This window comes from Periophthalmus magnuspinnatus, chromosome 11 (assembly GCF_009829125.3).
Source record: "Periophthalmus magnuspinnatus isolate fPerMag1 chromosome 11, fPerMag1.2.pri, whole genome shotgun sequence".
Lineage (NCBI taxonomy): Eukaryota > Metazoa > Chordata > Actinopteri > Gobiiformes > Gobiidae > Periophthalmus > Periophthalmus magnuspinnatus.
Genome location: NC_047136.2, coordinates 12,927,989 through 12,945,703, shown reverse-complemented (window position 1 = coordinate 12,945,703; position 17,715 = coordinate 12,927,989). Strand labels below are relative to the sequence as shown.

Here is a 17,715-nt window from a genome sequence, read left to right as displayed (position 1 = left end):
GCAGACACTAGAGTAGACTGTACTACATACTATTTAATACAATGGAGGATTATTTTAATGTTTTAGCAATTAAGTCAGAGTTTTATAGACTAGAACCTGGATTAAAATCAATTTTAGAACTGAAACCACGTCTAGACCAGGACTGAATTTAGGACTATAAGACTAGACTAGAGACAGTGTTTAATACAATAAATGATTCATATTAATATTTAGGTAGATAAACCAGTTTTATTACAGTTAGTCTGCTTGCCCTCCTGTTTATAGCCTGACAGACAAAATTCAGGGCAGTGATTGGTTAAACGCGCACACTTCCTGGTAGGCTGTACGTGTTGTTGTTCAGTTATTCGTCTAAATTTCCTTTTCTGAACCTACCAAAACTGAAACCACGGATAAATTGAGCAACATTGCTCTTTAAAGATTCCACCCTGTCGTTAGCATACGGTCAGGTGGAAGTTTTAGCGGGCCATCGAAACAGAAAGGGCGGCGGTGAGAGTGGACTCGAGCCACGGAGCTCCAAACCACAGTAACCCGGAGAAGAGAGCGCTTTAGCCGGGGAAGCGTTAGCAGCGATCGGTGAAGAACAAGACTGCTCCTACTTCATCTGGACGTTAAATAAAAGAGCCACTTGCAAACTTTGTGAACGAATTGGGGGAGTGTGAGGTATGTTGTCAAACGAGGTACAATTTATGCTTGCAAAATGTTTTATTTTGTAACTTAAAACAGCTGGATGTACCGTGATAGTGAGCCACTTCCTGCTCATGAATGAATAGCAACCTTTATTCACCGGTAGATTGGTGTGTAATAAAGCTACAGTGTTATTTTTTGTTTCTGAATATATATCGCTGTCTTTATCGCAAAAGGATAGAGGTCAGATCACCCTATTGACTGTGGATGGAAAGGTAAAGGTGTGGGTCTGTATTTGTTAATCATTAAAAGATTAGTATAGGTCTTCCAGTAGGTTATACATATTGTGTATGTTAAGCCAATTGAGATCATATATTTTACCCTAAGCTTTTATGTCAATAATGCCAAATACCAGTGTTGTTTTTACAATATTAAATACTCAATTGGTATTCACTTAGTCATTATAATCCTTGTGCAGAAAAAGAAATCCGGTCAAAACAATAGCCTGCCCTGTAATAATTCAAACCCATTCAAACTTTTGCTTGCCAATACTAGTATTATAATCTGATACATTTTAGACACAATAAAGTTGTCTAAAAATCAGCTTTAGTAAAAATGGGGAATATACAGACAGACAGACAGACATAACTGTTAAACAAACTTGACCACTAGTTGACTGGTGTCTTGACTTCTCTTCCTCTTTTAGAGAAAATTAATGCTTTGCAATTTCTCCATTTTCATTAGTCACATCTACAGTTGTCAGTTCCATTGGTTTTCATTTAAGTGGTAATTAGTTAATTTATCTCACCAAGAAGTGTTCTTGTCTCCTCTCTGTATCCCATAGGCCCTTGCTTTCTCTGTGGCCCCTTCATAACCCAATCACTGCACTGCCAGTGCTAGGATGTCAGATAGAAAGTATAGAGGGGTTTGCTCTCTATAATTTATTAGAGGCGCTAAAGCAAGTAAACGTGTGGTATTTTGACAAAGTGGAAAAAGCTCTTTATTGGATTTAAACTATAGTTCCTTGTAAGCAAGACATTTCCTTGCATTTGCAAGGAAATGTCTTTGCAAGTGAATTTACAATAAATGGAGATAGCTTAATACTGATAATGATTAGGCCTAGATTTTCGCAGATTTTAGATAAGAAAGGCACAAATGACAATAACATAAATTGCATTTTAATTACTGTGTGATTAGTTTGATATAAGTTAGAATAGCTGTGATATTATACATTTCACACCTGTGGACTGGTGTCACTGTACTCATTGTTCATGAGTGCATACTTTTCTAATCTTAACATTGTCTTTGCTGAAACAAGTTGGACCTGAAAGTCTTACTCGAGTGAATCAGCTAAATTTAGGAAGGAAGCAATTCATATCACTAATTTCTCATGACCTTTGTACTATCACTTATTAAAATAAGATCATTAAGTAGTCATGTCTAGGGCTGCAACTATTGATTATTTTGGTAAACCAATATTGATTAATATTTTGATGAGTCAAAAGAGACTTTTAAAATACATTATCTGAATACTGAAGGCTTCTAAAAAAAGTATATTATTGATGAAAATCTGAAATAATTTTTTGATTAAAATAATGCCACTGTATTTGTTGTAAAATCATCTTTTCATATGTGTTTCAGAGTCTTTTCTCAGTTATCAAAATACAAATTTTATGGTTGCGGTTAGTTGATTAACCATTCCAACCCAAGTTATGTCATGGGCAGCTTTAACCTATAAAATGATAATATGAATCTTTGTCTTTGTAATACATCTTTAAAAATAATGTATCTTTAGTGGTATTACACACATGAACTGACAATTACATGGTTAGTAGTCATTTGAGTGGAGACTTGCTCAAACTGTGCATCCAACAGCCTCTTATCAGTTTAAAAGAAGAAGATAAAAATCAGCTGACAACACAAAACAGGTCCTGGCTTAAGTGATAGATGGTCAGTGAAATTTGAGAAGGCTATTGTTAGAGCTGGACCAACCTGAACAAGAGGCAAAGGTAATGGTCTGAGCAGTTTCACTAAATCTGGGTAATTCTGTCTCTCCTCTGGGGAGATGTTTCATTTCAAGGATCATTAGTGTTTCCCAAGTAATCTGGAGACAAAAGTGAGATTATATTGTCCCTCAAGTCTCAAATGTAATGGGTTCTCAAACTAGTTTATCGTGTTTCAAATGTAATTTATTTATTAACAATGCTTAAATTAAAGGTACACTATTACATTTCTGCTGGAGGATATATGCCACCTGCTTGTCTCCAATGAAATGTTATTGCTCCTTAATTGCTGCTTAATGTTCCACAGTATGGCATTAAACATTTATTAAACTAAGGGTTTTTATTGCTGACAAAGTATCTTGGAAAAAACATGCATTCTTACTGTGAGCAGGATCGCCTTTTCACAGAACTGAACTGTAACTTGGCCTGGTGATGTCACCTGTTTGATAAATAAGTTTAATGTCATATAATGCCATTGAATAGGATGCAATGGCATCACCATGAAGACAATCAGATGGTGCACTATGTAACTATGTAACTTTTTTCCATCAGAAAAGTTACAAAGTGCGCCTTTAACAATATTAGAGGGTCTAAACCTGGACTAAAACCAGGACTGGAAATACTAGGAACTAAAACCAGCACTAATCAAACTTAAGTCAGATCCCAAAAGTTAAGTTATTGTTCCCACAGTAGCTTGCAATTGAATCACAATCTCAGTTTGAATAAATGCAATCAGGAAATCGCAACGGCTGCAATTTTCATCATCTTTTTTTTTTTTTTAATCATCATTTCCTCCACAAACAACAAAATTTTCGTTTAGGTCTGCACATGTTCTGAAATGTGATTCTTGTATTAGTTTGTCAGTTCATATTTAATTTTTTTTTACAATTCATGTAAACTTTGAACAGAATCCTATGAATTGTAAATCTAATCACAATTGTATACCACATAAAAGTGCATTTTGTTTTGCCCTGCTCCAGATACAGCCTCTTATCTCGTTTTGAGTTTTCTGCTTGTAACACTAGACCTTTTCTGATTTTTTTGACATTTTGGCCTGTTTTTGAAGCCAGTCTTTGTGCTCACACTCACAGAGGACTAAATGGAATGCGTTATTCATCGGCTGCAGCTTTGAAGAAGATTTTATTTATTTATTTTTTTCAGTAATTTAGTCATATTTTTCTGTGGACAGTCACTTTTTGTCCTGGTGCATAATTTTGACGTTGTGACTTTCTATTGTATTTAGCTGGATGAGAAAAGAGTGAGTCACAAAAGTCTATTGTCTGATAACTTAAAATGCTGATTCATCTAAAGTTTAAAGCTGAATATGTTATGTGGCAGTATCGAACTCAGATATATCCTCATAGAAAGGTAAGGTTGATTTGTGAGCTTAATGTAGAGACTTTTGGATAACATTTTTTTTTATATAGGTTAAAGCATTCATGCATTTGCCTTCCACAAAATGACAAATAACATTTATGATATGTGTAGTAGGAGATGTTTGCTCTTGTAAAAGATGAGTACACACATTAACAAATAAATCAAAACTAAACTTGGATTAAATAAGGAATACAATTTTGTATTTGTTGACTGTATATATATTTTTTTTCAGACTGGCCATTAGGGCTGCGAGATAAATTGTAATTGAAAACTCAAATTTTAATCATCACATTTAGTGATTTGCAAACACTCAATTTAGGTAACATAATTTTCCCAGCAAAAATGTTATGTGGTTTTATGTGTAAAAAAATAAGCTTACCCCGTAGTTTATATCTGCACAAACAAGTTCGGAAATTATGGTAATAGGATTTGTTTATTAGTTGTTTAGCAGTTCATATTTCAGTCTTCTCTCAAATGTTCTTGCATATTAAAATGTGCAGAATCGTAAAAACATAAACCACAAGTCTAATCACAATCTCAGTGCTTGTCAGAAGTACCATTATTAGATTTGCCCAAAATTATTCAGCCCTATTGTCCGTTAACTTTCTTAGTATCATCTCCCTTTCTCTCCTTTTCTCTCTCAGCATGAGGTTGGATTGAGAATGAAGAGTCCCGCCCACCGCACCCGGGACATCGAGCGTCAGCCTGGATACCTGCGCCCCGAACACTGTGCCCCTCCCCCTCCCCGCACCTCCTCGGACACCATGTGGTTCATTCGGGACGGGTGCGGCATTGTGTGCGGGATCATTACCTGGTTCCTGGTCTTATACGCAGAGTTCGTGGTGGTTTTCGTGATGTTGCTCCCGATGAAAAACGTGGCCTATAGTCTCTTCAATGGAGTCCTGTTTAATGGACTGGCCTTCCTCGCCTTAGCCTCCCACGCCAGGGCCATGTGCACAGACCCGGTATGTAATGACCTATTAATGTCCTGCTATTAAGTTGAATTATTCACAGCACACAGAGATATATGTATATGTATGTATGAAGTGTAAACACAAAAAACTGTATGAGCTACCAGCCATATTGTCCATACCACATACAGTATTTAAATAAAAGTTAAGGTTAAGTAACTGGAAGAAGCTAAGGTGCTCAGTGTGAAGTATATTGTAATTACTTTTATTTATTATTTTTTGCTTTTCTTTAATAAAATGATTCATATCCACAATTATTATAGCTTTTAATTTCCATTGTTGCTATTGTGAAAAAACATATATTTTGTGAGAACTTTATTCATTATTGTTATATATTCATTATCAAAAATACAAAACAACTCATGCTTTGTTCCTTTGAGGTAAAATGATGCTAAAAATCTGTAAGGGCATTAATATTTTTATTTTTTGTCCAGCCTTAATGGTCGCATTTATTTAACTATACCATTATAAAATATCTTGTAACTTTTCTGTTCCTTCCTGTTTTCCAGGGAGCTGTGCCAAAGGGGAATGCGACCAAAGAATTCATCGAGAGTCTGCAGCTCAAACCGGGACAGGTGGTATACAAGTGTCCCAAATGCTGCAGCATCAAACCCGACCGGGCACACCACTGCAGGTACAGGGACACGAGGGACACTGGCAATCCTTATGTAAGCGTCCCATTGAGGGATATATTCACTACACATCACAAACATTGTCAAGAGACAGTGTTTAATAATTAGAAGTTTTGACCTGGTTTAACATAAAAAAAATTAAATAAAACTGGCACCAAGTCCAGTATATATACTTTCAGCCTAAATCAATGAAGAAGACATTTGTTGTTACTATAATATTACTATACTACTATAATATTAAAAAATGAAACAGTTGAAAGGACTTTTAGGATACTTTACACACACATCACATCAAAATTGTGACTAAACCTAGAACTAGACCAGGACTAGACCAAAACTAGGCCAGGACTGGGCCAGGACTAGAACATGTCTAAACCAAGACTAAAACATGTCTAAACCAGGACTAAAACATGTCTAAACCAGGACTAAAACATGTCTAAACCAGGACTAAAACATGTCTAAACCAGGACTAAAACATGTCTAAACCAGGACTAAAACATGTCTAAACCAGGACTAAAACATGTCTAAACCAGGACTAAAACATGTCTAAACCAGGACTAAAACATGTCTAAACCAGGACTAAAACATGTCTAAACTAAGACTAAAGCTTGTCTAAACCAGGACTAAAACATGTCTAAACCAGGACTAAAGCTTGTCTAAACCAGGACTAAAACATGTCTAAACCAGGACTAAAACATGTCTAAACCAGGACTAAAACATGTCTAAACCAGGACTAAAACATGTCTAAACCAGGACTAAAACATGTCTAAACCAGGACTAAAACATGTCTAAACCAGGACTAAAACATGTCTAAACTAAGACTAAAGCTTGTCTAAACCAGGACTAAAACATGTCTAAACTAAGACTAAAGCTTGTCTAAACCAGGACTAAAACATGTCTAAACTAAGACTAAAGCTTGTCTAAACCAGGACTAGAACATGTCTGAACCAGAACTAAAACATGTCTAAACCAGGACTAGAACATGTCTGAACCAGAACATGTATAAACCAGGATTAAACTGGGCTCAAACTAGTACCAAACCAAGACTAAAACGGGGTGAATGCACCTTAAATTAGAAGAATAATATGATATATTTGTGGTCCCATTTATAATAAAAATCTTTAGATCAAACATAGACATCTGTTTGGGTATTTCTTCCAAAAACAGTATTTCACCATAGAGTTATCTAGGTTCCTGTCCTCAAATGATCTACAAACTTTAAAATGTCATGCACCCGGCCTATGTGCTTGTCTCATCTGCTCCTCAGAGAATATACTGTACTACTGTATTGTATTTCCCATTAGACTTCACAGCTTGGTAATAAGGAGTCCTACGGGTTGATGTTTCCCGGGATCTGAGACTTGAAAAGAGCAAAAACACTGCAGAGTAATTGATTCAAAGGCAGTGAGTCATCCACAGCCTCAAAGGGAGAAACGCTGTCAGTTTGAATGAAAGCAGGATTGTTCTGGGAATTATTATTTTAGTTTTGTGGGTGGAAGGTCTCCTCTCAAGACATGATATCACACAACATACTGTGTTTAAAGGGGCACTCTGTAACTTTTCTGATAGAAGGGTTGGCCACCTGCTTTTCTCTTCGGAGATTCTATTGCTTTGCCTGCAATTCTCCACACATGGCATTAAATGTGTCTATATTTTTCCATTTATTCAATTACAGTTTTTTTAATCACTAAAATGAATTGTGATGTCACCTGCTTGTCTCCATGGAGAATAGATACTGTGGAACATTCCAAGCAAAGCCATGGAGATTATGTGGCTTTGTCTGGAAGGAATGTATCTGTTTTCCTTTGAGACAAGCAGGTGTCACAGTCAAGTAGTCCAACAGAGAAAAATTTAGAAAGTTATACCAAACACAAGATGTATTCCTGCCTCCTTCCACAAGAGTCTTTTAGTATTTAATTATTCATCTCCTTATTCAATTTGGAAATGCTTTAAGCTCCATTATATATTTCTGCATTGTGGGTAAGTGGGAAAAAGCTTCACACACATTTTATATTGGCTTTGCTTTGGACAACATTTCCAAAACATTTAACAGCATCACCAAAACTCCAACAGCTCTATAACACTGAAGTAGTTCACTGTTTCAAAATCAACAATATAACCAACCTTGTGCTTGTTTTGATCATTTAAAGGCACTGTAACTGATTTTTCCTGTCTTAAAAATGTGAAAAGTACAACTGGTTCATTTAAAACGGTTTGCAATACTGCGTCTTGGCCAAGTCGTCATTGCAAATGAGAAGATGTTCTCATTTGACTTACCTGGAAAAAATCAGACAATAAAATGCTTTCTAGTTGGATACAGACAGCACACAGTGGACTTATTACTATATATATCAGGTACAGGCCCTTTAATCCTCATATTTGTTTTTGTGTCTTCAGTGTTTGTAAGCGCTGCATTAAAAAGATGGACCATCACTGTCCCTGGGTCAACAACTGTGTGGGAGAGAACAACCAGAAATACTTTGTTCTTTTCACTGTAAGTGATTTATTAATAATAATTGTAAATGTTTTCAATAATCTTAACAATGTCGATTATAAATATATATATTTATTACATCTCCAGATGTATATTGCACTGATCTCCTTCCACGCTCTCATTATGGCGGCCTTCCATTTTGTTTTCTGTTTTGAACAGGACTGGGCAAGTAAGAATCTTCTATAACTTTCATACAAATAAATTCACCTTTTAGCCAATATTATGTCCACGAGTCCGAAATAAAGATGAATTGAATTGAATTGAATTGAATATGTCCTTGAAAAATCTCTGTTTATTCTGTTTATCATAAGGTTAATCAGTTTAATCTTATTAAAAACTTGGTTTGTGCCTGTCAATCTCCCGCTCCATCCTTCCCTCACTCGTGAACAAGACCCCGAGATACTTGAACTCCTCCACTTGAGGCAGAGACTCACCACCCACCCGGAGAGAGCAAACCACCTTTTTCTGGTCGAGAACCATGGCCTCGGATTTGGAGGAGCTGATTCTCATCCCAACCGCTTCACACTCGGCTGCAAACCGCCCCAGTGCCTGTTGCAGGTCCTGGCTCGATGAAGCCATCAGGACAACATCATCTGCAAACAGCAGAGATGAAATCCTGTGGTTCCCAAACCAGACCCCCTCCGGCCCCTGGCTGCGCCTAGAAATTCTGTCCATAAATATAATGAACAGAACCGGTGACAAAGGGCAGCCCTGGCGGAGTCCAACACGCACCGGGAACAGGTCTGACTTACTGCCGGCAATGCGAACACAGCTCCTGCTCCAGTCATACAGGGACCGGACAGCCCTTAGCAAAGAGCCCCGGACCCCATACTCCCGGAGCACCCCCCAAAGGACACCACGAGGGACACGGTCGAATGCCTTCTCCAGATCCACACAACACATGTGGACTGGTTGGGCAAACTCCCATGAACCCTCAAGGACCCGATGGAGAGTATAGAGCTGGTCCAGTGTTCCGTGACCAGGACGAAAACCACACTGCTCCTCCTGAATCCGAGGTTCGACTATCGATCGGATTCTCCTCTCCAGTAACCTGGAATAGACCTTACCGGGAAGGCTGAGGAGTGTGATTCCCCTGTAATTGGAACACACCCTCCGGTCCCCCTTCTTATACAGAGGGACCACCACCCCGGTCTGCCATTCCACAGGTGCTGTCCCCGACTGCTGTCTTGGCTGACGTGTCAGCCAAGACAGCCCCACAACATCCAGAGACTTGAGGTACTCAGGATGGATCTCATCCACCCCTGGAGCATTGCCACCAAGGAGCTTGCCAACCACCTCAGTGACTTCAGCCAGGGTGATGGACGAGTCCGCCTCTGGGTCCCCAGTTTCTGCTTCCTCCTCGGAAGACGTGACAGTGGGATTGAGGAGATCCTCAAAGTATTCCTTCCACCGCCCGACAACATCCCCAGTCAAGGTCCGCAGCTCTCCACCCGCTTTGTAAACAGCACCGGTGAAGCACTGCTTCCCCCTCCTGAGGCGTCGGACGGTTTGCCAGAATGTCTTTGAGGCCGTCCAATAGTCCTCCTCCATGGCTTCCCCGAACTCCTCCCAACCCCGAGTTTTTGCCTCTGTGACTGCCCGAGCCGCGGCACGCTTGGCCTGCCGGTACTCATCAGCTGCCTCAGGAGTCCCACGAGCCAGCAAGGCTCAATAGGACTCCTTCTTCAGCTTGACGGCATCCCTTACTTCCGGTGTCCACCACCGGGGTCGGGGATTGCCGCGGCATTGACAATAGAGGTGGAGAACATGGCCCACTCAGAGTCCATGTCCCCAGCCTCCCCTGGAATCAGGGAGAAGTTCTTCCGGAGGTGGAAGTTGAAGACCCCTCTGACAGAGGGCTCCGCCAGACGTTCCCAGCAGACCCTCACGATGCGCTTGTGCCTGCCAGGTCTGTCCGGCTTCCTCCTCCCCCAGCGGATCCAACTCACCACCAGGTGGTGATCAGTTGACAGCTCAGCCCCTCTCTTCACCCGAGTGTCCAAGACACGCGGTCGGAGGTCAGATGACACGACAACAAAGTTGATCATCGACCTCCGACCTAGAGTGTCCGGGTGCCACGTGCACCGATGGACACCCTTGTGCTCGAACATGGTGTTTGTTATGGTCAAACTGTGACTAGCACAGAAGTCCAATAACAAAACACCACTTGGGTTCAGATCGGGGAGGCCATTCCTCCCAATCACGCCCCTCCAAGTGTCACTGTCATTACACTGTCATGCCCACATGGGCATTGAAGTCCCCCAGGAGAACAACTGAGTCCCCGGTTGGTGCACTGTCTAGTACCCCTCCCAGGGACTCCAAGAAGGCCAGGTACTCCGCGCTGTTCTTTGGCCCGTAGGCCGACACAACAGTGAGAGACCTGTCCCCGACCCGAAGGCGCAGGGACGCGACCCTCTCGTTCACCGGGGTGAACTCCAACACGTGGCGGCTGAGCTGTGGGGCAATGAGCAAGCCCACACCAGCTCACCGCCGCTCCCCGCGGGCAACGCCAGAGAAATGGAGAGTCCAACCCCTCTCAAGGAGTTGGGTTCCAGAGCCCAAGCTGTGCGTGGAGGTGAAGCCGACTATATCTAGCCGGTAACGCTCAACCTCCCGCACAAGCTCAGGCTCCTTCCCCCCCAGCGAGGTGACATTCCAAGTCCCCAGAGCTAGTCTCGATGTCCAGTGCAGCGTCTGCAGTGATGTGGTCGCTGTATTGGTCCGTTGTGGTAAAGAACGAGCTGAGCCCAAAGGTAAAGCTCTCGATTTACCGGTCAATCTACGTTCCTACCCTCACCTATGGTCATGAGCTCTGGGTTATGACTGAAAGGACAAGGTCGCGGATACAACCGGCTGAAATGGGTTTCCTCCGCAGAGTGGCCGGGCGCACCCTTAGGCATAGGGTGAGGAGCTCGGTCACACGGAAGGAGCTCGGAGTAGAGCCGCTGCTCCTACACGTCGAGAGGAACCAGTTGAGGTGGCTCGGGCATCTGCTCAGGATGGCTCCTGGACGCCTCCCTAGGGAGGTGTTCTGGGCATGTCCCACCGGGAGGAGGCCCCGGGGAAGACCCAGGACACGCTGGAGGGACTATGTCTCTCGGCTGGCCTGGGAATGCCTTTGGGTCCCACCGGAGGAGCTGGAGGACGTGTCCGGGGTGGGGGAAGTCTGGGAGTCCCTGCTTAGACTGCTGCCCCCGCGACCCGGCCCCGGATAAGCGGAAGAAAATGGATGGATGGATGGTTTGTGCCTGGTCTAGTCCTGGTCTAGTCCTGGTCTAGTCCTGGTCTAGTCCTGGTCTAGTCCTGGTCTAGTCCTGGTCGGATAGGGTTGTCAACTTGTCAAAGAAATTGATTTCCAAGTACTAAATTATTATTATTATTATTATTGGAACTAGATTCATTCAAGTATTACTCCTGAAAATATCCAGAACAACATGAAAAGGACAAAGTAGGACCTTTTTTTGCCCTGATGAATGACACTGAGTCTACTATAATACCACATGGACATATGAAAAAACATAATTATTTTATGTTGAAAATTACATTCAATTATCTAAAAAATATGATTGTCGTAACAAAATCGTCAAGCCATTTATTTATTTATTTATTTTTTTTTACTTTTTACTTATCTTGCCCTGTTTACTCCTGGTTTAGTCTTGGACTCGTCTAGTTCTACTTTAGTCCTGGTTTTGATAATGTGTGTGAGAGTCTTATGTTAATTACTTATTGCCTCCCTCTCGTGTCAGAGTGCAGTAATTTCTCTCCTCCGGCCACTGTGATCCTGCTGATCCTGCTGTGCTTCGAGGGGCTGCTCTTCCTCATTTTCACCGCTGTGATGTTTGGGACTCAGGTCCACTCCATCTGCTCTGATGAGACCGTGAGTAACCAAAACTTGATCATTCTTTTTATACAATCGTCTATTTATTATTAACTAAGAAGACAATATAAAAATATGGATTAGTCAATAAGAATCTAGATATATGTAAACAGAAAAATACATCGGTAACATCATATAAATGTAGCAGGGTTACACAGATTTACATATGCACAACCAAATGAAATATATTGCAACAGAAAATCCTTATAAATTGGACTAAATAAAATCAGTTTGGTCCGGTTATTCTACTGACAAACCCTCCAATTCAAACAGGGTTTTTCTCATGACATGTATCCTTAAATCATCACCTCCAGGAATGACTCATGACAAGGATAATCTGGCAAAGTAATCCTATACTCTGTGACTGTCAGTGCTTCCTGTTGATATTTTCAGCCTCTACAGAAACCATTTTACCTACCATCCAGTTTATTTTATTTTTTTCACCAGTGGATGGCAGATGTGAAACCTGTTCCCCCTCCCTTCTGTCAGTCCAAAGCTGGTGTCAGAAAGCAGTAATATAGACAGCCTCTAGTGGTGATATGTGAGAATACAACAGAGGTGGATTGGCCAGTCTAATTACAGATGGTAGCTTTAAAGGAGAACATTGAGTCCAAAAATATTGTCCCATTTGTAATTTATTGAATAAGTTGATATAGTAATTATAGAAACAGGGCTTCTTCAGATCCTCCTTTTGATTTTTAACCTTTAGGGGATTGAGCAGTTGAAGAAAGAGGAGCGACGATGGGCCAAAAAGTCCAAATGGATGAACATGAAGGTGGTTTTCGGACACCCTTTTTCAGTGGCCTGGCTCAGTCCTTTTGCCACCCCGGACCACGGCAAAGCAGACGTTTACCAGTACATCGTGTGAGGAAAGATAAATGATAACATATGAACTCCGAAACCACTCTTATATATTTTCTTTATGGATATATCTTGGTGTTCTATTGTAAACTTGATTGAAAATATGTTTTTTTAAGTGTCACGTTTTCTTTTTATTATTCTTGTTGGGTGCTGATAGAGATTTTGGAAGTATGGGTGCTTCTTAAGTAATAAAATACTCTGGAAATAATTAATTAAGCTATTAAATTCAAATCACACTAAGTCAAATTTAAATAACATTTTGTGTAGCCTTTGCACACTTTAGCGTTTAGTTATTTTAATTGTGACCTAATCTGAAATGCATATTGAAGATAAAGAAAACAGGTAAGCCATATACAATAAATTCTACATAACTAAATTATATAAATAGTGCATATGGCTTTTACTTAAATACTTAAAACTATTTATTTTTAGTTAATTATGTTCCATTGTATTTTAATTTCTTCAGATGTACCGGTTTAACTGTTTTACTCTTACACAAATTTCCACATTACAACTTCATAACTCTGAAACTCTGACAAAACCACTGAGCACTTAAAATCAGTAAAAGCAACAAAAGTGACTGAAGGTATCACCAAAACGTCAAACCATTTCTACAATCCTCGACAATAATGTGAAATGAATGTTGTTGCCCAAAAGCACCAGGTCAGATTTGAACCTGTGCCTAGCTTTTGTCTTCCTTTATTACTGTAATCATTTGTCACTTGCTGAATACGGTAGTTAGTTCTGTCGAATGCTGGAAAAAAAATGCCTTAGATTTTAGAGATATTTGTCATTGTTGCCTTAATATGACAGTCAGGATGAGACTGGATTATACTGGGTAATAATAATGGATTATTTGATCATTTTAATAGTTTATATTGTTCACTTTGACCTGGCATTTGAACACACCTCAAGCTTTAAAAATATCAGGATATATAGCGATAGAGAATTATTATTTCATTAATTTGTGTGGATACATTACTTTATAACAAAAAAAAACTACCCTTAAACTTATTTATGCTATTAAAGTGTATAAACTAGACTCAAAAGTAAGTTATGATTGGCCAGAGTGTTCAGTATTTGACTTAACTTTCTAATAATTTAAAATGAGCCTAGATGAGACGACAACTACTGTTAAATCTGGTGTTTGATTCCTCTCTCCACCAGTACATATTGCCATTTTGTCTTTGGGCATGTCTGCTTCCTTGATTTTAAGTGTTATTAATGCGCAATAAAGAAAAAGAAGACCAACTTACCATTTAGTTTACAAAAAAATTATAATAAAACTTTTCAGGGTAATCATGTATAGTTGTACTATTAAATCAGCTTTCTTCACCGACTTTGTCACACCATGTTTCTGAGTGTCACCAGGTCCAAACCGGATTTGACTTAAACAAGATTAAACTGAACCAGACTGTAAATTCTAAATACAAACTTAACTCATAGGAAGTCTAAATGTGAATCAAACTGATTAAATTAGAAGGTGCACTATGTGACTTTTCTGGTGCAGCGTCCACCACCTTCTTCCCTATCTCTCTGTAGATGTTATTGATTTCTTTGGATGTAATGTTCCACCGTAAGGCATTATAGCTGTTTTTCTCCATGGAGACAAGTAGGTGGAATATTCCAGGCAAAGCAGAAGCAAAGTGGACCCTCACCAGAAAAGTTAGACAGTGCGCATTTAAACAAAGATAAGATTACCTCACCAAATTTCTTTTAACATCACTGTATTATGAGTAATCAGAACAGTTTTCGTACTTTCTTTACTTTGCTTCTGTTAAGTTTTAAATGCCAAGTTTAAAGTGTCTCTTCCTTATTGGCTAACATCACAGCTGTGCTCCTCTGACTTGATTGCATGACAAAAATAAACACTATTAGCAAAGCCATCACTGTGAGGGCCATCTGGAAGAGGCAAAACACTAGATGCTCCATAAACTGACTTTGTTGTAACTACCTGTTTGGTTTTACATCACCAGCTCTGGTCAAAACATCAGGCAAACAAGCAATACGTTCTACAGAAGCCGTGAGCAAGTAGCAACAAACTGTCACTTATTTTATGTTCAGATTTGTGCCCACTCAACAAGGAAACGTGAAAAATTACCAAGCAGGTGTGACTTTGCTGACCAGTGAATTGAATAACAGAATATATCTTCAACATGGCACCTGAGAGTGGACACTTTTTCCTCTTAGATACAGAAAGACAGAAAGAAGTCAAAGAAGAGGATTTAAGGGAGTTTGACGAGATTGAGAGCTCTGGTTGGACTTCGGTTACTCCTGAGTCTGTCCTGGTTTAGACCTGATTTTGTGCTGATGGGTTAGACCTGGGCTATTCCTGATTCAGACCTGACCTGGTTTAGCCTCAGTTCGGTTAAGGGAACTTTCACACTTGCACTGTCGCCACATCTAAATTGGTTCTAAATGGAACTAAACCAGGGATTAAATCTGGAACCAAGCCAGGACCAAGCCAGGACCAAGCCAGGACCAAGCCAGGACCAAGCCAGGACCAAGCCAGGACCAAGCCAGGACCAAGCCAGGACCAAGCCAGGACCAAGCCAGGACCAAGCCAGGAGTAAACCAGGAGTAAACCAGGACTAAACCAAGCCTAAACCAGGACTAGAAGGGCCAAACTAAGTCTACATTAAGACTCAAATTAGGCTCAAACCAGCTCCAAGCCAGGACAAGTATGAATGCATCCTTAGGCCTGCTAGATTAGACCTGGTTTAGTCCTAGTTTAGACCTGGTTAAATCCAGATGGGCCAGACCTGGTTTAGTCCAGATGGGCCAGACCTGGTTTAGTCCTGGTTTAATCCAGATGGGTTAGACCTGGTTTAGTCCACCGTGGCAGTGGACAGTATTAGGGAAGAAATGTGAGATTTTATTACTGTTTAGTATAGTATTTACTATTAATATTGTTTCACTGTTTGACAGAGGCTTAACCAAGACTGAAAATCTTTAATTCTGCGATACACTATGCTACGCAAGTTATCAGAAGTGGTCCAAGGAAAGAAGTGATAGTTATAACGTTTGACTGGTAACAAAATGAAAAAAAAATTGTATAAATTGCCTTTCCTAGTGTCTTGACGAGCCTTAGGTACAAAAGACATGTTGAATTTGCTGACATCTGTTGCCAAATTAGCTTAAACACATAAACAAATGGATTGAGAGGTAGGCTTTTAAAATGAGTTTTAAATGCTGGAATACAGTTTACACATAAAACACACCAGCTTTGTTGTTTTTCTCATATTAAGTATGTGTGTAAGTGGTCTTATGTGGACTGTTTGTGCTGACTGGCCACAAATGTTGCTTTTGTTGTTATTGTTTGAATGGGGAATAAAATATATATGTGACAAACAGATAAAGACTTTAACTGAATTATTATTACCTTTGTTGAATGGTTTTAGGTGGAGTGTGTCTGTTTTTAATTCATGGTTTAGTAAATTAGTTATATTCAGAGCTCGCAGATAACTATCAAGTCTTAAAGGTGCATTATTTCTGATGGATTAGTCTGCCATCTACTCATCTCCATGGAGATGCTATTGCTTTGCCTGTAATGTTCCACAGTCCAGCATTAAACTGATCGATCTCTAGAGACAATAGTGCAACATCACCAGGCCAAGTTACAGTTAATCTGTGGAGAGGCACCCCCACGCGCAGTAAGAGCTCTAACCCTAACCTATGCAAGATAGACAAGTTTAATGCTACACTGGGGAACATTTCAGGTAATCTCATCTCATTTCCACGGAGACAAGCAGGAAAGTTACATTTAAAGTTGTACCTCTGTGTGGCCAGAGTAGATTCAGTTTAGTTTATTACTCCTGCTCCTCATATTCTATATTGAATTGTTTATTGAAATATGAAATAATCACGAGATTTGGACACATTTGCATTTCAGATGAAAATGTTTATTTCATAATTCACCAGTGATTGTTGTCTCATCATTAGAGACCTATTCACAGCCAGTTTTCTATTAACACTATTTATTTACACTTTACACATTTTCAATAAGACACATGGACGGATTTAATCATTGCCAAGGAATATTTTAAGGAGCAACATCCTGCAGAAAATATATCCAACCATGCATTGATTTTATTTAAACAATTTGTGCTCAATACATCATTTATTTGCAGTGTAATAACATTTATCTGCTTTGGCCCATTTTCAATTCACTACAGTGGTCTAATGTGGTACCAAAATTCATCTTAATCTTTTGACACAACAAGATTAATTTAAATTCATTTAAAACATCCCATTTGAAGTGTCGTTATAGTCATTACAAATTGATAAGTTGTAGACAAACCACATGAAATTGGTCCATCACAATGACACCAGTTAAAATCGCTGCACTGGACTAGACTTAAAGATCACATTTTGTAGTTAGTTTCCAGTTGAATATCTGACATGCATTTTGTCATACCCTTGTTTGTGATATCTTAGCTTTTACAGTGTCCAGTGCATTTAAGTGTGTTATTGAAGTATACTTGAAAGTCGTGCTCAAGGCCATGCTCTGCAGAAGTGTTTACAGTGAGAGTGGGATCAGACCAGGCACCGAAAAGACACGTAAGAAATGAAGGCAAAGAACTTCTGATACAAATGAATGAGGATGGTGTTGTGTTCATTACGGGGCTGTAGTGGAGGTCTAAAATCATTGCATTTAATAGCTGCTATATGTTTTGCAATCAATTCAGGAGCACAGTTTGAATGGTTGTAATTTTTTGAGTAACAATTTCCTCTACAAACGACAATATATCCTATCTTATTCATTTCATGATCATGTAGGCTATAAATCTTAAAACTTGCAAGTCTTCACTCTAGTGCTATTGTCCCTGGACGTGTTTACAGAGATAACTTTGAAGAGAATGATACTGTTACAAAA

General features: G+C 39.7%; 1 protein-coding gene across 1 annotated transcript; it reads left to right on the top strand.

Moving 5' to 3' along the window:
- Positions 1 to 282: 282 nt before the first annotated feature.
- On the top strand, positions 283 to 16,198 carry zdhhc3b (zinc finger DHHC-type palmitoyltransferase 3b). The gene is made up of 7 exons (XM_033975569.2): positions 283 to 660; positions 4,649 to 4,969; positions 5,485 to 5,609; positions 8,005 to 8,101; positions 8,189 to 8,270; positions 11,848 to 11,978; positions 12,688 to 16,198. The coding sequence occupies exons 2-7, from the start codon at positions 4,667 to 4,669 to the stop codon at positions 12,844 to 12,846; spliced, it is 897 nt and encodes a 298-aa protein (XP_033831460.1). The 5' UTR covers positions 283 to 660; positions 4,649 to 4,666; the 3' UTR covers positions 12,847 to 16,198.
- The last annotated feature ends 1,517 nt before the right edge of the window (positions 16,199 to 17,715 follow it).